This window comes from Chelonoidis abingdonii, chromosome 2 (assembly GCF_003597395.2).
Source record: "Chelonoidis abingdonii isolate Lonesome George chromosome 2, CheloAbing_2.0, whole genome shotgun sequence".
NCBI classification, from domain to species: Eukaryota; Metazoa; Chordata; order Testudines; family Testudinidae; genus Chelonoidis; species Chelonoidis abingdonii.
The window spans coordinates 12,034,531-12,056,802 of NC_133770.1; the positions used below are offsets into that span (position 1 = coordinate 12,034,531).

The window sequence follows — 22,272 nt, forward strand, 5'->3', positions numbered from 1 at the left end:
TGAACGCTAGCAGCACAGATGAACCAGCTGCTAGCACAGGCTCCACCCAAACTGGCTAACACAAGGAAGGACAGTGGACTATGAAAGACCCCTGCAAGGGACAGAACCGTCCAACTACGACCAATAACCTGCCTCCCACAACATGGAAAGTCCTGATCAGGCTCATAGCTGCCAAGCTACAGGACACATGGCCAATACATGACAAGTCAGCAAGGGCAGTGGGAACAACACCAGTTGCTATAGATAGAGCAGTCGCTCAAGATTAGAGAGACCAATCTGAGCACAGCCTGGATTGACTACAGGAAAGCCTCCGACTCAATGCCGCACACGTGATCTGTGAATGTCTGGCGCTATACAAAGTCAACAGGAACCTAAGGACTTCCTCAATGGGACTATGGAAGTCAACTCAAGGCAGCTTGCACAAGTGCCATCCAAGTGTGGCATATACAAGGTGATGCACTGTCCCCACTGCTGTTCTGCATAGGCTTAAACCCCTCAGCCAGATAATCACGAGGACTGGATACGGGTACAGGTTCAGGAGTGGAACTACATCAGCACCTCCTCTACATGGATGACATCAACTGTAATGCTAAGAATGAACGAGACATAACTCGCTAATCCACCTGACGCGGATTACAGTGAGGATATCGGGATGTCATTCGGACTGGAGAAGTGTGGCCGGATGGTAGTGAAGGAGGGAAGGTAGTCAAGACGATGGGGTGGAACTACCAGCGGGCCACATAGCAAACATACAGACCAGTACAAGTACCTTGGCGTCCCACAGTCACATGAAAACCATGATGAGGAGGCAAGGAAGACAGCAACATCCAAGTATCACCAAAGGATAAGACAGGTCCTGAAGAGCTAGCTCAGTGGAAGAACAAGATCCACGCCATCAATGGATACACCTGCCAGTCTCAGAATACCCTGCCGGTATAGTGAGCTGGCCAAAGGAGGACATGGAGGCTGCCAATGTGAAAACCCGGAGCTCCTCACAATGCACGGAGGTTTCCACCCCAAGTCCAACACCAGAGACTGTATACCAGCCGGAAGAAGGCGGGCGGGCTTGGTGAGCATCAAAGCCACTGTCCTGGATGAAACCGACATCCAGGAGTAATCAGTAAGATGGCCCCAAATAGAGCTGCTGAGAGAATGCCTGAGGCAGCAGCAGACATGGGAGGAAGACAAGCAGAAGAATGCCATGGCAAGACAAGACCCTTCATGGGATATACAATCGACAGATAGCTGAGGTGGCTGACATTGGGAATCCTACCGTGGCTGGAAAGGGCTGAACTAAAGACAGCACTGAGGCACTGATCATAGCAGCAACGGAACAGGCACTGAGCACCAGTCCATTGAAGCAGGGTCTACCACACTAAGAGAGACCCAGGTGCAGACTGTGCAGAGAGGCCTCAGAGACAGTCCAACACATAGTGGCAGGGTGTAAGATGCAGGCAGGAACAGCATACACTGAACGGCACAACAAGTGGCTGGCATTGCTGTACCGGACATCTGCACAGCGTATGGATAGACCCTCCAAGACAAGATGGGAGATTCCACAGAGGTTGTGGGAGAATAGCAGGGTAAGATTCTGTGGACTTCCAGATCCAGAACGGACAGGCAGGTACTGGCCAATCAACCAACATCATGTAATAGACAAGGAGCAGAAGACAGCGGTGGTGTAGATATAGCAGTGCCAAGTGACAGCAACATCAGGAAGAAGAATATGAGAAGCTGAGAAGTACCAGGACCTGAAAGAGGAACTAGAGAGAATGTGAAAGTGAAGGCCAAAGTGGTCCCATGGTGGTAGGAGCACTCGGGCTGTGGACTCCTAAGCTGGGTGAGTGGCTCAGCAGATATCCAGGACAACTCTTGTCTCGTCCATGAATGGTTTGTTCCAGGAGCCCACTTATCATCAGATTGTCCTGGTTCCTCAACATCTGGCACAGACCTTGTTAATTTGGGCGACGTTGGAGCCGGCATGACTCTTCTAGTTTGTGTCACTCTCATATTTGAGGTAGGCAGGTGAAGCGTTAGGGGGCCTTTTGCCCAAGGACCCCTACTGGAAAGTTGGGTACCAACCGGGATTTGAACCCCCAGTCTCTCGTATCAAAGGGCGGTCCTCCCATATCAAAGGGCGGCGCTCTTAACCACTACGCTATCCAGTCACTTTCTGGATAGCATAGTGGTTATATATATATATTAGTCTAAACTAGTCAATAGAGCACTAGACTGAGATTTAGGATACGTGGATTCTATTCCCAGCAGTGGCGGATTTAGCCACTGAGCCAACTGGGCCTGTGCCCAGGGGCCCCGTCCAATTTGAATGCCTCTGGAAAAATGGGCACCCCTGTGCCCCAACCTGTTCTGCCCGCTTGGCACTCCTACCAGGGAGCAGGGGAAGTCCCCATGACCTAACCGGCAGGAGTGCTGGGCAGGTGCGGTAGGGCAAGCCCCCGTGCCCCGACCCTGCTCCCTGGCAGCAGTGCTGGGTGGGCAGGGGAAGCCCCTGTGCCCTGACCAACCTCCCCAGCAGGAGTGCCGGAAAGGGAGGTGGGGTGGAGCAAACTCTCCTGCCCTGACCTCATTTCCCCAGCAGGTGCACCAGGCAGGGGTGGGGGGGACTGCACGTGAAAAGGGTGGGAAGGGGCCACCATTTGCTCTGGCCCCGGGCCCCACAAACCCCTAATCCACCTCTGATTCCCAGTTCTGCCACTGGCCTGCTTGGTGACCTTGGAAAAGTCACATCACCTCTTTGTGCATCAGTTTCTCCATCTGAAGGGGGAAAATGATATTTATCTCCTTTGTAATTGCTTTGAAATCTCCTGTTAAAAAGTGTAAGAGATCAGTATTATCATGATCATTATTAAACTGAAGTTAGTTAACAGATACCCTCCTGTGCCCCCTAATTCTTGCCTTGTCTAAGACTAATCAATGATATAATGATTCACAGCACGGTGTTTGTTTTTCCCTTTTACCTAAGTGTGGGAGCCCAAATATTGACGAATCCATATTTCTCCAGTAGACTTTTATAAACAGTTATTTTTCTCTGCTCTGTCAGCAGTTGTTATTCATTGATATTCAGATAGTCCTTTGATGTAATGTTGTGGTTTTGATTTCTTTTTTTTGCCAAGTGCATATATAGACAAAAGGTGCCTGGGGTGGTGCATAGTAAGAACCTTTGAAAATGGCAAGCCAGAAAAAGGAAAAGGAAACAGGAATGAAAAATAAGACTGGAATGTCTTCACTTTGCTAAGGGAAAAAAGAGAAAGATTATAAAACTCTGTGGGTGAACCAGCTGCAATCAGCCCTAAACTAAATTTCAGATATTAATCGAGAAGGGTCAAATTCTGTCATCATTAACACTGAAGTCAATGGAACTGCATAGGAGTTACAGAGAGTGGACTTTGGTTCCAAATAAATAGTGACTGTTCTAGTTTCTCAGACACATCCTGTAAAGTTATTATTTATTATTTGTACTATTCTAGCACCTGGGAGCCCTACTTCTGCACCAGGACCCAGTCATGCTAGGCCCTGTAGAAACACAGAACAAAAAAACAATCCTTACCTAAGATAGCCTACAGCTGAAGTGTTAAACTCTCTGCCCAAATGCAGCAAAGCACTTAAGCATGTGGTTAATTTTAAGCACAGGAGCAGTTCCCCTGACTTCAAAGACAATACTCAGATGCTCAAAGTACTGAAGTACTTTGTGGTTTGGCCAGAGTTCTCTGCACCCGTGCAAGAGCCTGCCAGCCCTATCTCAGCAAGGTCTTAAAGATACTCATACCAATGCAATGATTAAACAGACTGTTTATGAAACAGCTCCCTCTACTGTTCTTTCTGAAACCAGCTCATTCCATCAGAGGATCAAAGCTGTTGTAACTCACAGGGACATACATACATTCTGCAGGATTGTGCATGGGGTGTCGGTTCCTTTCAGCACATCTACTGCTTTTCATCTCTGTCCCACAGGTGCTGATTTAGCATGGTAGATGCCACAAGGCCTAGCAGCAGCTGCATGGAGGTATTACAACTGCTTTGTTGTTTGAACAAAACCTCCTACTCTGTTTTAGCCAGCCCTTTGCTACAGTGCAGGGCAGTGATAAATAATCTGGTATACTCCTATTATTTCATCAATATTGGGAACACACTCACTCTTATCACCCTGTATTCCCTAAAGCAATTCTTTCTGCTAGTGTAGAACACTTATTTATTCTTACTCGTGACATAAAGGCTTTTTTTTTTTTTTTTGACCATCTACTGTAAATCTCTTGAGATGCTGGGACCTTGAAGACAGTGTTCTGACAGGTTGTTCAGCAATCCACATCACTCAGATGAAGTCTGCTAACATGATCAAATAACTGTGTCATGCAGGTGAACGAAGAGGAAAGGGGAGGAAAGGCAGCAGCCTCTGCAAATGTTTTTTGGCTCCTAGGAAGAGGAAAGTGCCACGCTGGTCTCCATGCAGCTTCAATGAGTCCCTTGCTCACTGCTTCCTCCAGTCCATGGAAAAGAAAGTTGGAGGGACCTAACATACTAACACGGATGTCAAAAGTGTCCAGTGCTAATTAGGTCACAGAATTTAAGTCTAGAAACCCATAAACCAAAAGGAAGAATTTAAGTTTGCAGTTTGGAATAGCGATCAGGTCATCCTCAGTGTTTTGTTTTTAAATCAATCTACTCATATAATGACCAGTAGTATTACATTCAGTCTAAGATTTTCAAACCAGGTGCCTTATGCTACTCTTCTATACCCACAATAAGACACCTACCCAAGTCTCCTAATTTTAAGAGGTGTTGACCACACAATTTCTATTGACTGAAACACCTTTGCAATTCAGGCCATTTATTTATGCAACTTATTATAGACTGCTATAAGCAATGGGCCAATGAAGCCCATTAGAAATTAGAAACTTTTAGCCAAGTACCGACAATTTCATTCTAACTTCAGGCAAGATAACTCTTAAATACCACCTGTCCTAGCATCACTTGAAAGGGAAGAAAACAACACTGTCTCCAGCATTTTCCTCTTCTTCTGTTCAGATATAGAGCATGCTATGTTCACAAATCAGCCTGCTTAAACCTGATGCACTAAAGCCCTGCATTATTTCAAGGCCTAATCAAGACCACAGCCCCATTCAGACAACGTGCATTTATTTCACATTAGCACCCTGAAGCATGGATCAGCATCGAGTTCCAAATGTGCTAGGAGCTGTACAAAGCTCCTATATATAAAATACCTCAGATCCTGCACTGAAGAGTTTACAATCCATGTGAAGATAGTGACATATAAGAGTGGAAGGAGAGGGAAAGCCATCAATATGTTTTAGGGCTCCTGGGGTTAAGGAAGCTCTCTCTCCCTCTTAGAGACTTGAGGATCACCTTCTATATTCCCTCATTTTACATGAGCACCCAGAAGCCATATTCTCATACTTCTCAGATGCAACAGAACTCAGTTCATAAAAACACAAGAACAGCCCTACGAGTCAGACCAATGGTCCATCTAGCCCAGTATCCTGTCTTCTGATGGTGGCCAGTGCCAGATGCTTCAAAGGGAATGCACACAACAGGGGAATTATCAAGTGACCCGTCCCCTGTTGTCCAGTCCAGCATCGGGCAAACAGAGGCTAACAGTCATTGATCAAACTGTCCTCCATGAACATATCTTATTCTTTTTTGAACCCAGTTACTTATGGTCTTCACAACATTCCATTCCATAGGTTGACTGCGCATTATGTGAAGAAATATTTCCTTTTGTTTGTTTTAAACCTGCTGCCTATTAATTTTATTGAGTGAGCCCTGGTTCTTAGGTTACGTGAAGAGATAAATTATACTTCCTTATTCACCTTCTTCACACAATCCGAAGCTCGTCAGTGCTCATTCTTAATGCATAAGAGGGCTCTTTGTTGAGCACCTCCTTTTGTGCCTCTGAGCTAAATGGAAATCATATCTAGGCTTCCTGCACAAATCAATATTAGTTACTTCCCGAACTCTTCAGCACAGTAGTTTTACAGATATTCTTGAAAGATACCCAACAATCTTACCTGCGACCTGATAACCGATTCTCATTGTTTTTGGGAGATCTTTCTCTCTTTTCTCTTCCAGCTTCTGAATGTCTGTGAAGAACACTTAATTTGAGAGTTTTTTCACTGGTGTCTATATCAAAGCTTGCCACTGATTTCCTTTCTTCAACTTTGGTTCTTTCTCTTTCTGATAAGAGTTTGGCAAGTGGATCAGCTGTGTCTTTGGGTGTATGTCTTAGCTTCTCACTGACTGAAGTTGTGTATGAGTTTGATGAAATCTTTGATGAAAATTCCATATCTACCTTCAGACCACTAGCATTATGTGATGAAAGGTAACTCAAGGACTCTGTGGAAGTTCCTTTAATCTCTTGAAAATCACTAGTTGGCAACTCTGAAGAATTTTTCTGATGATCTTCCTCTTTGAATTGCATTGTGCTATTTATGCCAGAGGATTGTTTCAGAAGCCTCCTTTTTACTGAATCCTAGGATAAATTGTCAATAAAGAGCATACCAGATTAATTGTTCAGCCTTTTTAAACAAACACACAAGAAAGCAAAAGGCCATATTAGTCTAACTACTAGGATATGCAGTTTATTCTGTTATTAGGGATGGGGTTTGGATAATAATAGTAAGAACTGACTTGCATCTTCACCCAAAATTTGGACAGTATCAAGCCTGATATATATGGTAAGTCACTTGGGGCGGGCCCATGAATAGGGCTCCTTGGTGCTACAACATAAAAATAAATAAATAAACACAGAAATATTATTATTAATAATAATAAGGATCAATTTTTTTGGTCTCTTAATTGTTATGCATTTTCAGGCACGCCTTCTTTTCATCCAGGATCAGAAATGAAATAGCTGATGAAACCTCGTTGTTGAGGTTTAAGCCAGTTCAGATGAAATCAGGAAGTACAGGAAAGTATCCAGTCCTATTTCCAGACCAAAGTGGTTTAGACAAGTTCAGATACACACACAAACTTTTATGTGCATCTCAGAAATTATTCAAACTGGTCATGAGCGATTTTTCCATTGCTAATGATCATAGGTCCAACTTTGCAGTTCTTACTCAGGCAAAACTCCCGTTGACATTAAAAAAAACAGAATAGGGCGAAAAACCAAAACACGAATCCTCGTGTTGGTTTTCCAGAATACTCATTGAAAGAGTACAGTACAAAATACATGAGAATGTTAGTTGAAGTTTAATTGCTGGAACCCAGAACTGTTGTTGATTTAAGCTGGGATTTCTAAAGAAATTTTTTTGGATTTGAGTGCCTAACTCTCTTAGGTACCTTTGAAAATTCCAGTCTTAAAGAAATAAAAGGTAATGAGAATGGAAAATAAACAATAACTATACATAGTGTAATCAAAGATCAGAGAGTTGCATAGGTTAGTTATTACACAATGTGAAATCGCTGATGGTTCTAAATCATCTAAAAGATTTTCTTAAATTACTAACTACAATTTCTTCCTTAAATTACTCCTCTACTACAAACTCTAAATATCGAAATTTAATATACAAAAACAATCTGCATGTTATATTCAGATGTCTTTACTAGCAAATATAATGTAGAAATCTATAACTCTAACCCTTTATTTAATCTCTCTAGAAGTACAGGAAAGCACCTCTTGTGAACTTGCAGTGGGTCCAGCCATCATTCCTCTGACAATGAGACCAGACCTGGACCTTTGCTTCTCTCTCATTGTGGTCTTCATCTCCTCAGAAGTTTCTGTTATTTTCAAATCATCTCTGCTATTTTTTGACTTTTTATCTCCTTCAGAGGATAAGCCACTATTGGGTACTACCACAGTCTTGGATTTCTCACTTTTATGTTGATCTCTGTCTTTATATAGTGGAACATCAATGTCATATCTATCAGGGAAAAAACGTATTTAAAATGAAATTATACACAAACACTATCAATAAAAAATTACAATACTAACATGGTGGAGTTACTTGTGAATTATCTAGCAATTATATATGGCTATGATAGCTCATCACTTAAAATGTCTACATATAGCTCTTCAGTTTTTAATCCTGCATTTTTTCTGGAATGAATTATAAATTAAATAAATCATTATTTTAATCTTATGATCTCTTAATGTGCTACATACCATCTCCTAATGGAGAAAGTATGTATAAAATCCTAAATAGCTTTTAAACCATTAGCTGTCTTCAATGAGAATTAGTTTATTATCATTTGTTATTTGTAATTAGGGCTGTCAATTAATCAAAATTAATTTGTGCAATTAATTAAAAAATTAATTGTGACTTAAAAAAATAATCATGATTAATCACAGTTTTAATCACACTGTTAAACAATAGAATGCCAATTGAAATGTATTAAATACTTTTGAATGTTTTTCTACATTTTTAAATAGGTTGATTTCAATTACAACACAGAATACAAAGTGTACAGTGCTCAGTTTGTATTATTATTTTTATTACAAATATTGCACTTTTAAAATGATAAACAAGAGAAATAGTATTTTTAAATTCATCTCATACAAGTACTGTAGCGCAATCTCTTTATTGTGAAAATGCAACGTACAAATGTAGGTATTTTTTGTTACATAACTGCACTCAAAAACAAAACAATGTAAAACTTTAGAGCCTACAAGTCCACTCAGTCATACTTCTTGTTCAGATAATCACTAAGACAAGCTTGCCAAACGTCTCTCATTTGGAATGAGAATCACTGATTTTGGATTAAAGTTAAGGATGTTTTTAAAATATTTCATTATGATTTACATTTTGTAATGTGTTTCTGTGAGGCTTAGATTTTTGTGTCTTGCTAATGTTACATTGCCAAAAGTTCTCTGGCTCCTTATTTAAATATAGGATGAGCAAGAATACCATATGGCTTCCATCCTGCAATGACTTATGCAGGTGCTTATCTTTATGTATGAGTAGCCACATGGAAGTCAATGGGGATTGAACTCAAATTGTAAAGTCACATAAACCTTTGCAGGATTAGGCCCTAGTCTAGTATCTGGTCGATGGGTGAAATTCTGGCAAAACTCCTTTTGACTTCATTGGGGCCAGGATTTCACCCTCTGACTTTAGCCAGTTCTAGATGATTCACAGGAAGGTATAAAACCCCATAAAACATCTATAGCAGAGGTTTTCAAACTTCATTGCACTGTGACTCCCTTCTGACAACAAAAATTACTACATGACCCCAGGAGCAGGGACCAAAGCCTGACCCTGCCTGAGCACCACTGCTCCAGGTCAGGGGCCAAAGCCCAAGGGCCTGTAACCTGAGCTCTGCCACCCTGGGCCAAAGCCGAAGCCTGAGTCGTACCACCCAGGGCTTGAAGCCCTTGGGCTTCAGCTTTAACTCCAAACCCCAGGAAGTCTAACAGTAGCCCTGGCAACCCCATTAAGACAGGGTTGTGACCCACTTTGGGGTCCTGACTCACAGTTTGGGAACCTCTGATCTATTGTATTAGTATATATGGTATCTATAATATAGTACAGGGGTAGGCAACCTATGGCACACGAGCTGATTTTCAGTGGCACTCACACTGCCAGGGTCCTGGCTACCGGTCCGGAGGGCTTTGCATTTTAATTTAATTTTAAATGAAGCTTCTTAAACATTTTTAAAACCTTATTTATTTTACATACAACAATAGTTTAGTTATATATTATAGACTTTTAGAAAGAGACCTTCTAAAATGTTAAAATGTATTACTGGCACACGAAATCTTAAATTAGAGTGAGTAAATGAAGACTTGGCACTCCACTTCTGAAAGGTTGCCGACCCCTGATATAGTATAGAGTAACTGGTATATCATGGGGGGATTGTACTTCCTGACTATAGGTGGTGAGCAATTTATGCCCTGATGCATGACTATTAGTACCAATATAATTTGCGTCCCAGCTAATGTAACCGCAGAGGCTAAAACATTAAGTGATTAACATGTTCATTCAAATATCTTACCTTTTAACCTTTTTTTCTAATTAACTATTTTCATCATTAGGATCCTTCAGCAGCAAGTTCCATGAAGTTAAAAAATATTGTGTTATAAAATATTCCTTTTAATTAAATAGTTAAACAGCTGCTTTTTAGAAACAACCAAAATACTGTACAAGAGGGAAGGGCACAGTATACAGAAAGGATACACGGAAGTTCTAGAGGTGCCAGGGACTATGACTTGTGACTCAGGGCCATGCAACTCTCAGCTGGCAAAGGGCACAGTGGGCCAGATTTTAAAGGTATTTAGGCACCTAATAATGCACATAAGTACCTACTGGAATTTTCAAAAGTGCCAAGGCACCTAAGCCCCATGGGCACATATGTGCTTTTGAAAATCCCATTAGGCATCTATCTGCAACTTTAGGTGCCTAAATAGCTCTAAAAATCTGGCCCAGTGTGTAAATACTGGGGCTGGTTTTAGAGTTGTCAAGCCTCTTTAAAGGATGTGAAGAGGTAAACTTATCTGTAAGAGATGGTTATTAGATCATGGCTCAAAGAATCAGCTCTTGGCACAGAAAATCCAATTCTCATTCTGTGCTGTTTCACTTCTTTTTAAAATGATCAGGAAGACTGAAAAAAGGACTCATCTCAGCCACTGGCTTTTTACACTGTAATTGCCCCATTTCTCCTCTGACTGCTTGGGGCTGACTTGGTTATGGGGGTCACTGGAGGTAGCATGCTCCAGCAACACGCCTTCCCGCCCTGACATTCTGGAAGGACTTAGCATTGCCAGATGGACAGTTCTGCATGCCATTCCTTATTACGGCAGCTTTGCAGCTACTTTGTGTTGCCAGCGCATGGGCCAAAACGTGTCCCACTGTCCCCCACTGACAGAGATCTGCAGCCCCCAGCATATTAAAGATGGAAAGGAGAAATCCCCACTTTTCCTCACATCCCTTCCAAGACCACTCAAAGATAGGAATGAGATCAATATACAAATGGGCAGAATCTCAGAGGATGTAAATTGGCACAGCTCCATTCCAGTCAACAGAGCCACACTGACGTATACCAGCTGAGAACAAACTCACAATGTATGCCTCCACTGCACAGCCACTCAGTTTACTTTCTTGCATCCCCACATGCATCCACGCTCAGCATCGCCAACCCCAAGTATACAAGAATCATGAGTCAGGCCATCCAAAAAACCCACAAGCCTGGCAGAGAAAAAAAAATCATCATTTTTTTTGAAGTGAATACATTTTGTGTTATTTTATCCTTGCTTTCTGGTTTCTGAGCTTTCAGATTACACTGACTGGGGTCATGTCATCAAGCTTATCTCTGCACCCACAGTGGCTAGAAGTGTACTCTTTCTTTAAAGAAAATTAAGCATCTCAGGTAATCACTTGATTCCTGGAGCTGGGGCTTTAAAAAAAAGCACCTCGTACTGTGAAGTTGGCAACTCACCGTTCTCAAGCTACCTTTGGTGCAACAGAGAAGGGAGGCGAGACCAGGCATGTCAGTGGGGTCACCCCTCCCCTGGCTGCACCCTGAAACCCCAACATGGGGAGAGGAAAGATGAACGTGTGTGTGTCTCTTTAAAAACAGCTGGGCACTCCTCCCTGCCCTCCCCCTCCGGCCTCCGCCAGGGATCCACTGCGCAAGCCCGGACACTAGAGCTGTCTGGCTTCGGAGGGTGAGGATCATAGAGTCCCACGGAGGCACAAGAAAGAGAGTAGAGTTTGGCGATCGGGGCCGCCCTGCGTCGGGAGCAGAGAGCTCGATGGTTAATCATTCCCGCCTCCTGCGCGCGGGGGGCAGGAGGTGGGGGGAGGGAAAGGGCGAACGCTTTATTGCGCATGCGCAACGGAGGTGTATAAGTAGAACGGAGGGCGCGAGGCCGCGTCTGGCGCGGGTTGTTGGCGGGGGGGCGTAAGAGCTGTGCGGGGAGAGGGTGATTCAATGCGGCCTGACTCTTACATGCTGAGGGACTCTTCCCCCCCCGTTTTACTAGAGGCTGATACAGGGGATTGGGGCCGCCCGGGAGGGGCCGCTTGTTGAAGCAGAAGCGCCCTCGGGGCGAGGGGGAAGAGTTCACGTAGGCTGGTTTCAAACCGTCTCGTTCGGGGGACGGCGATTTGGTGGAAGTCTATAAAAGCCTTTCGTTTCCAACGCTCGCTCTGGCACTGCTGCAAACCTGCCATGTCAGTAGGGCTCCTTCTTCATTTGGGGTTAGGCTTTATCGCTGCCTGAAAGACAAGCTGGGTCGCTTTTGTTGTTTTTAACACACTTAAAAATCCATTTTGCTCAGCCAGTCTGTTCAGTGACCCTGCTAAAGGAACAAAGAGTAAAGTGCTGGCAGCTACAGATTACGTGAAAGCCATTAACGTGCGGCATCAGGCATATTTTAAATCTGAGGCTTTGGGATGTTAATTGAGCTAGCTAGATCAGGTGTAGGCAGCCTAGGGCACATGTGCCGAAGGTGGCACATGAGCTGATTTCCAGTGGCACTTGCATGGTCTGGGGCCTGGCCACTGGTCCAGGGGGGCTCTGCATTTTAACTTAATTTTAAATGAAACTTCTTAATCGTTTGAAAAACCTTATTTACTTTACATACAATAATAGTTTAGTTATAGAAAGAAACCTAAAAATGTTAAAATTATTTCTGGCACGTGAAAAAGAGTGAATAAATGAAGACTTGGCACACCACTTCTGAAAGGTTGCTGACCCCTGATCTAGCCAATAGAAGAACCTGCATCTAAAAGTATTCAGTTGAAGCATAGTATGTAGCATGAACTAAACATAAACATCTTAACAACAAGGGACATTAAGTCATAGAAAGGATTTGTACAAGTTCCACCATGCAGGATATACGCTTGGGTAGAACGAGGTTCAAAATACTTGAGGTTGTTACGTTTGTAGGGATGAAGCAAATACAATCATGCCCTTTTTATGCTTCTGATCCTATGCATTCTATTTCTATTTACATATAAGAGAATTTGTTGCCTAGTTATTTATCACTACTTAAAGCAGTGATGGGCAACCTGCTGCCCATCAGGGTAATCTCATTGTGGCTGGCAGCTGCAGGGAGACATTCCTGCAGACAGTCAACATCCACAAAATGTTTTGTGGCCCGCAATCACGTTACCTTGATTGGCCAGCTGCAGTTTGCTTGCCGCTGACTTAAGGGCATGCATTCATATCTGAACTTTCTCAAACATCTAGTATAATAGCTCAGGGCCCCTTGTACAGCCCAATGAAGCTGTAGGATAGAGAGATTTGTCAAACACTGAATATGATACCAGAGGGTACACTAAGACAAATCTCAAGGAGTACATAATTAAAAGAATTCTCAATTTAGAATATATTTACCTACATTCATCATAGTACCCTTTTAATAATGTGCCAAGCTAAAGGCAACTAGGAAAAGATGACAAAACTGAATGTAAAAACTGAAACCTCTTCATACTTGTAATTCTGAATGTAGGGAGTAGACTGCATACATACTTAACGTAAAGTAAAATGAGACTATACCTGAAAACCTCAGTTTTACTTGCATCAGACACTGTTCTGCCATGCATGTCTTCATCTGAGTAGTCATTAACTGATGTTTCTATATATCTAGACTGTGAGCTCTTAGCTTGTAGAACTGAAGCTGCAGGACTTGTGATGCATCTAGTGGTCCCAGAATGTTCAAGAAAATAGTTGGTGATAACTTCAAGAATTGTTTTCAGTGGATTCTCCTTTGCCTAGGGAGGAGGAGGAGGGAATACATTGCTTTACAACTATTGAAAAATTCCAGTTAGCTTCAGTTAAAACAGAAGATTGAGAAACATTTTAGTTTTGCAGTGCAGCAGTTTAAACTGACTCATGGTCTTCTAGGATGCACTGAGGAGTTTTGCAGATATAAAGTCATGTTAGTTCATAAATGGTATGATTCAGGAAAATGTTAAGGAATGTTGAGTACTCAGATCCAGTTTATTTTACACCTTAAAGATTCTTAAGAGTCAGAAGCTTAAAGCAGAATAGGCAGACAGGGAAACAAAAACATTCTTTCCCCAGTCCTCCTTTCTTGGTTTCATATTTAAAAATATTTTTTAATGCAATATCCAAACAAATGACCAAAGTGATATGTTTATTCCAGTAAGAAACTACTGCATGGGAAACTGACCATAATGGATTGAATGAACTAGAATATTATACATGCAATAATAACTCAAACTTCTGATTTCTGTTCCCTTTTTTTTTTTTTGCAAAAAGAATCTTAAGTTCTGCAGCTAGCATTAGCTATCCAATTAGATATAAGTAAGTACAATCATGCATGTTGAACTATATTTCTCAAATGTTGGTTTAAAAAAAGTCAGAAATATTGGGTGTCAACCACTTCTGTGTAAATGTAACAAGGAAAAGATATTGAACAAAACATAAGTCCTTGGAAACCAGTAAAAATTACACTGTTTAACTGCACAAAGCTGAGCATTAAAAGCAATAATGATTCTTGTCTGACCAGTTTCTTAAGTTTGCTTTTAACATGTAATAACACACAACTCTTGGTCATTTAAGTACAAAACTGAAAATTTCCTTACCTTGTTTTGTTTGTACAAAGATTGTAGATGCAAAACATTTCGCAGTTCATTTCTATTGTTAATGCTAAGTGCAGTACGAGGAAATTCTCTGTCCATAATGGCACTTGTCTTTTTTAAACCCTCAACGGAAGAAATGTCAATTTTAGAAATACTGCAGGAAACATAGTACAACTTTAAAGTTTACATCATCTTTATTCAATAGGTCATACCTAATTTGAAGCTTGCTATAAATGCTACAGCACATACAGCAGTACTGCTTAAATTTCCTATTATTATCTTACATAATTTAACTATTGCTGTATTATCTAAACTTTTTATAATTAATCAAGGGAAGCCTGCAAACTCAATGGTTACTTTTTCCAAAGTGATGCTTAAAGCATGGCTACAGTGCTTTTACATCAGGAATTAAATCTATATGCTCACAATATATACAAAATCAATAAAGCTTGGTTATGAAATATGTACATCAGTGGCTTGACTTTTTCATAGGTGCTGAACTTAAGAATCTCATTAATATCTGATGGGGCTGCTGATAGTACTAGGGAAAACTAGGCCTGTTGTGAATATAAATTCCCAGAATATTTAGGCAGCAGATGAAAATCTTTAAGAGGATGCTGAGAGTTCATAAAATGTATCTGAAATAGTAGCTTATGTTTTTATAGTCTAAATACTTCCACTGATCAGGTCTCATATGTGTAGAAAACAAGCTGTATTGTATGTTCAAAGGTCAATCAGGCATGCATGACATCTGATAATGGCTGTCTAGAAGTCCTCATATTCCTTCTGCATTGCACAAGTTGTTGAGTATTTTCAGAAAGTATTTGACCGTTAGTAAATAATAACTTGAATCTGCTTTATAATGTATTACCTTTTGTTCAACAGAAAATGTTGGAATTGATCTGAAGAGACCTTAACAATGTATTTCAAAACATGGGTAACTACTATAAAGCAGGCTAAAAACCAATCCAAAACTTCAAAATGTACACTTCCACAGAATTCTTGTGGTTTTCTCCATTTATGAGAAGCAAAGCACCACTTTTTAGTTACATGAAGTCTCTTTCTGAACTACTTAGTGAACTTATGAATCAGGTTGAGTTGAAAGGTTACACAAAAATGAATAACAGCAGTCCCAGGACAAGATTCAAATATTAGCTCTATACCTGACTATCTTATAAAATCTCTACTTAAGAAAGACTCCATACAAAATTGTACTGAAATGTTAGCTTTGGAGAAGAATCCCAATGTTAGTGTAAACAATGGGAAGGTTGAAGCTAAAATCCAGCAAAATAAATTATTTTGCTCTCATGAGACATAAGATTTCTACTTGATAGTTATGCTGAGAGACAGCTTTAAGGAGTTAAGTTAGCTGGCTTCAGTCACAAAGATGTGTAGCGAAACTGCTAGTGAATGATTCTCTGCTGCAGACACCATGCTTCTGAGCTATGAAGTAGCTCCAAAGAAAGTCACATAAACACCCAAAAAGCACTATGGCAGAAATGAAATAAAAGCAGCCTCTTCTCAATTGTAATGTGTCCCTTGCTAAATGGAAGAAGAGATGAATCTTGAAGGGACGAAGGGAGATGAATCTGGCACAGGTTCCAGGTTTTAGATGTGAAAGACCTTGAAGCAAGTCTTGTATTTGCCCATTCTGCCACCATCCCGCTGCTCAGTTTAAACTGATAATTTTAATAGTGGCTTGCTAAGAGTTATATGTACACATCTAATCTAAAAAGCAATGCAGTATTTTAACCTGAACATCTTGGTAAAATGTCATCCTGGCAGATAACTTCTATTGTGCTTTGAAACAAAGAGTTGATAGCATAAGGCAAATAGAGAATTAAAACTTGTTTTAAACTAATTCCCATGGATGGGAACAGCATCTGGATCCTAGAATCCTAACTATCTCAACCCATATGCCAAAATTATAGCTCTAATGGGCATCAGTGCAGATGGAGAATATTATGAGGTGAGGAGTGGCTAGTACAGAGATGTATGAAGGTAGTGCTTTCTATAATCCCTACCAACTAGGCCTTTAACTCAGAAGTCTGAGAGGAGATATGATAACAGTTTTCATGTATATAAAAGGTTGTTACAAAGAGGAGGGAGGAAAAAAAATGTTCTTAACCACTGAGGATAGGACAAGAAGCAATGGGCTTAAATTGCCACAATGGAGGTTTAGGTTGGACATTAGGAAAAACTCTTAACTGTCAGAGTGGTTAAGCACTGGAATAAATTGCCTACGGAGGTTGTGGAATCTCCATCATTGGGGATTTTTAAGAGCAGGTTGGACAAACACCTGTCAGGGATGGTCTAGATAATAGTTGTGCCTTGAGTGCAGGGGAGTGGACTAGATGACCTCTCGAGGTCCCTTTCAGTCCTATCATTCTATGATTCTGAAAATAGGATTTTTGATTTCTGATCTTAAGTTTGGTATGAGCACCAAGAACATTATTTAGAGTGCTCCATAATGCCTTACACGGAGTAGCATTTTTAAATGGGTCTTCCAGAAAAACTAGTTTTTCAGTAAATCCTTATCAGGATCTCACTTTTCCCTTTAGTATTTGAAACTTTCCAGAGGGAGCTGCATGAATGTTTGAAAACTAAATAAATTTAGAATGGGATTTTTTTACATTCACAAAATCAGTTCTCTATGCATAAGTCATGATTGTGCTGTTTCTCTATATTCCCCTGCTCCCTACGTGCATTCTGACTGTTTGATCTCTTTTATGTTTGGGACACCTAATATTTGGACAGTATCAGAATGGACACTTCCCAGTAGCCCCCAGAAATATTCCATACCCTTTTTTAAAGAGTTTATGGGGGCATTTTCAACAAAACAGATTTTTATATGCGAAGTCATGTTTCTTAAGCTAGATAAAACCCATCTTCCGTATTCAGAAGTGTTACTATTAAAGAAATGCCTTATGGGAAATGTAGTCTACTGTTTTTATTCTAGTAGCTTGTTACAGTTTAGATACAGCTGCCCCAAAATTGGAAAAATTATCTCCTCTCCTCTAGCACCTCTTAATCTCTTTCAGATGACTTGGGGGCTGTTCATGTGGTGTTTTTGCTAGGGTCTCTCACATGCATTGATTGGAGCAAAATGAGACAAAATTACCTTTCTGCTGAGAAATTCTCTAACCAAAGATGCAGCCACTTCTTCCACAAAAGAGTTATCCATTTTATTCCAAAACGTACAGGGGTGTTCTTTACTTGATCAAAATTGGTCATTTAAATTTGCTGACTTCCTAGCTCTTCTGTACAGCCATTAACCACTGCATTCCTGAAGCAGACAGCTCAAATTGCAGCCTGCAGTACGCTCCTCTGTTGCTTTGTCATAGATTTGTTGCCATGGAGACTATGTGTCATCAGAGATGGCCAGAGAACTCCTCCCCTCTGTGAGAAAGTAGATTTTTCATGCAGCTGGAAACAGCTCTTTTGTTAACACTCAGTATGCAACCAGTGTGCATAATATTTCAATTAAAGTTCAATATGTTGTAAACATGAGATTCCAAGAAAACCATTCTTAACTTTGGATCATAATACTCAAATCTCGATTTACTCAAGATTTTCTAAATTATTTACTAACATATTTAATGAAAATGTGCCTATTCATTTTAGTGATTACTTTTTTAGGTCCACATTGCTCTAATGTCAGTGTTGACATATGAGGTAAGCTTACTACATATGACAACATGAAGCTATTAACATTCTTGGAGCCATCCTACAGGAACAATTTCATAGATACCAAGGCCAGGAGGCATGACTGTGTTCATATAGTCTGACCTTTTATATAAAATAGGCCAAAGAACTTTCCCAAAATAATTCTTAAGAGTATATATTTTAGGAAAAAACCCATTCAATCTTGATTTAATAATTGTCACTGATGGGTAATCACCCATGGTCCTTGGTAAATTGTTCCAGTGGTTAATTACCATTACTGGCAAAAATCTATGCCTTACTTGCAGGTTGAATGTATCTAGTTTCATTTTCAGCCATTGGAATAACTCTGCTTGACTGAAGAGCCATTATCAAATATTTGTTCCCCATATAGATACTAAGACTGTAATGAAATTACCCGCTTAACTTCTCTTTTTAAACTAAATAGATGGATACCTGAGTCTATTATATGGCATATTTTCTAATCCCTTGATCATTCTCACACCTCTTCTCTGAACCCTCTCCAGTTTCTCAACATCCTTCTTGAATTGTGGGCATCAGAACTACTCGCGGTAGTGTGGCTGTAGTCCCACCAGTGCGAAATAGAGTAGAGAGATTGTTTGTTTGCAATCATATTATAGCAGCAAATGATTCACTTTTCAAACACCAGAAACTAGTAAGGTAACACGGAAGCTGAATTTTTCTACCTTGGCAGCTTCTGTAGAGGTGGGACCATTCAGCAGTGGAAATACTCTTGTAAAATCTTAGTAAAACATGAACACTGTATGTAGGCTGTTATACATTTTCTATTACAGATTCTGAGGTGAATTGAAAGGAGTCAAATACAATTTTTCATAGTTCATTGTAGAAAATGCATACTAAAACGTGCTTTAAGATGAATTTCAGAGTATCACAATGAAATCAAGGTTAGCATGCCACATTTTGCTGTCTTATGCAAGCCAAAAATTGACTTCCATTTCACTTTTCTGTTGATGTGCCTTCACTTGGTGTGCTGTACATTATAATTGACTATGTACAGAGGGCCCCTTCCCTAAACAGATAGATACTCTAGATCAGTGGTTCTCAACCAGAGGTACGCATACTTCTGGGGGTATGCAGAGGTCTTCCAAGGGGTACATCAACTTTTCTAGATATTTGCCTAGTTTTACAACAAGCTACATAAAAAAAAAATTAGTGAAGTTGGAACAAACTAAAATTTCATACAGACAATGACTTTATACTGCTCTAACTACGATATCCATATACACTAAAAACTATGTTAAAAACAACAAAGAATTAGAGTCCAAAAACCACAGGGAAGACTTGCCAAAGCAAGAGGAGTCCTAAGAACATAAGAATGGCCATACTGGGTCAGACCAAAGGTCCATCTAGCCCATTTATCATGTCTCCAACAGTGGCCAATCTAGGTGCCCCAGAAGGAATGAACAGAACAGATAATCATTAAGTGATACATCCTGTGTCACCCATTCCTAGCTTCTGGCAAACAGGCTAGGGACACCATTCCTGTCCATCCTGGCTAATAGCCATTGATGGACCAATCCTTCATTAACTTACCTAGTTTTGTTTTGAACCCTGTTATAATCTTGGCCTTCACATCATCCTCTAGGAGTTCCATAGGTTGACTCTGCGTTGTTGTATGAAAAAAAATACTGTACTTCCTGTTTGTTTTAAAGCTGATGCCTATTAATTTAATTTGGTGACCCCCTAGATCTTGTGTAATGAGGAGTAAATAGCACTTCCTTATTTACTTTTCCCACACCAGTCATGATTTTATAGACGTCTATCATATTCCCCTTTAGTCCTCTCTTTTCCAAGCTGAAAAGTACCAGTCTTATTAATCGTTCCTCATATGGTAGCCATTCCATTTTTGTAGCCCTTTTCTGAACCTTTTCCAATTCCAACCTTTTCCAGCAACCGTCATGGGTAGTAAGAAGAAACTGAGAGGGTCCGTGGCCGGTGGTGCCCCTTATACTAGTGCATGGGTGTGCGGCTCTAGAGGGCACTATTGCCAGCCCAGCAGATACCACTGAGGGAAAAATCTCCGGCAACAGTGCATGTGGCATGCACACACCTAACATGGAGTGAATAAGTAAGCACTCAAAGAAGAATTATCCTTACCTTGTTCTGGTGTATATTTCTTATTGCCTTATGGACCAATGGAAAAGCATGTATCAAAACTTCCCCAGCGCAGAAAAAAAGGGTCTGATAGAGATACTGGCACTGCCTGCTCTGGAACAGAAGAGGCAACGCTTCTAGTTGGACCTCATTGTAAACAGGTCTACAACTGGTGGACCCCAGCTGCAGAAGTTGGTCTGAACCAGCTTGTCCTTTAGGGACCATTTATGCATCTGAGTGCTGTTTCTGCTGAGGTGATTTGCAAGTACATTGTTTTTCTCCTGCCAAATCAAATATAGGGCCACAGGCTAAACATCATGACAGATACAGCAGTCCGAGAGATTAGTGTGTCTGCATACAGGAGAGCATAGTGAGCCACCCGCCTGCTTGCGGATGTAATTGTCTATCACTACCTGACTCCATGCTGCCTTTGAAGTAGGTCCTATTATCCTGAACATGGGCATTTTCAAAGCTGATATGTTGGGGAGGAGGAGCCTGCAGAAACAAGAGGAGAAGATGGGAGTAGACCTTGTCCTCCAGGAGTCTGTCTAGTAGCCATTGTCTTCTGCTTTGTCCCTCGTCTTCCCCATGTCCTGATTGAGAGAGTGGTAGACTTCTGCTTTGTTAGCTTTCTTGATGTTTCTTTCCTGGAGCTCAGTGGAAGAAAAAGCTCTATTTCTCTTATAACCAGGAGGTTGTAGCTCTTTTTGCTTCTCTAAGTGGACCTGATGCAGAGCTGAAACACAAATAGCTTGGGGCTGTTTAAAAGAGTCGGTCAATAGCTAGTACCCTCAGGATTTAGAACCCGCCCTATAATCTGCATGGGTTGAGTGGGGTAGATCCATCAGGCATGATGTTTTGTTACTATTTTTAGCTGCCAACTTCTCAGAGGCAGAACATCATTACCTCCAGATTTTCCACCCCATCACGGAAAAGCTCCCAAATTGGATCTGTGTTTCTGTGGCTACCTTCCTCCAGAGAGATGCCATGTGATGTTGGGGTCTGAGCCAGAGGGGCTGCCACTAGTTGTTATGAGAGGCTGAGGCAATAGTTCTCAACTTGTTTACTAATGTGGACCGCTTACGCAGCTCTGTTATATGGGCCGCATCCACACAATATATATATACTACCTGTACATCTGTTTTAAAAAAAATGAGGTTTTATTCAAATCAATATGGCACCTTTCATTTCAACACTAGCAAATGTCTACCAAGGTCATTTTAAATTAGCAAAATAAGTCAAAACATTAATTATTAACATTAATTTACTATAAGGGTGGCATAGCATGGTGTATTGCCACCTTTGACTTCTGTGTAACTACTGACAGAGTGGCTGGACTGAGCACCCGGAGAGCGTGGCTGCGGAGCCTGCCTGCAAAGATGAGGAGCCCTGGCTGATGTGGGCCCCCCTCACATGCATCCAACCCTCCACCCAGGGAATGGTCCCCATCACTCTACCCTCCTGGGACAGTCCCCCCAGTATCCAGACCTCCCCAACACTGGGCTGAGTGCTCCCCAGGCAGTACAGCTTGGAGCTGTGTCCCTGACGCACTCTTGCCTCTGCCCAGAGTTGCTCAGTGGACACTTCCTGAAGTTGAACCCCTGCCTGTGGAGCCTGGCTGCTATGAGATGCTCCCTGAGGCACTCCCTGCAGTACTGATTCCCTTTGGGCACCTGCCTCTCAGCAGCCCAGTCACAGTGCGCTTGCCACCTGGAAACCTGCCTTAGCAGCCAGGTCAGTCTCTCACGTTCCCTGAATGCAGAGTGGAACCACCTCCCTTTGGTTGCTCTGCCTCAGCCCCATGATTGCTGGGCTCGCGGTCTCACTGTCTGAGTTCAGCCCCCACTTCAGGTGCTGGGGCAGTTGACTGCTGCTGGCAAGGTGGACTTGCTCCCGCCAGCTCCATAACATGAGGCTGTAAAAATGGAGTGACGCCCTGTGGGATGCC

General features: G+C 41.5%; 1 protein-coding gene across 1 annotated transcript in view; it reads right to left on the bottom strand.

The window, feature by feature from the left end:
• MINDY4 (MINDY lysine 48 deubiquitinase 4) overlaps window positions 1-17,865 on the bottom strand; it is an 89,544-nt gene extending 71,679 nt beyond the window's left edge. The window contains exons 1-5 of the mRNA XM_032764669.2: window positions 17,647-17,865; window positions 14,529-14,648; window positions 13,477-13,691; window positions 7,652-7,898; window positions 6,045-6,505 (exon numbers count right to left, since the gene is read on the bottom strand). Of these exons, the coding sequence (XP_032620560.1) occupies window positions 6,045-6,505; window positions 7,652-7,898; window positions 13,477-13,691; window positions 14,529-14,648; window positions 17,647-17,709 (1,106 nt within the window). The 5' untranslated portion in view covers window positions 17,710-17,865. The remainder of the gene's footprint in view (window positions 1-6,044; window positions 6,506-7,651; window positions 7,899-13,476; window positions 13,692-14,528; window positions 14,649-17,646) is intronic.
• Window positions 17,866-22,272: the final 4,407 nt, after the last annotated feature.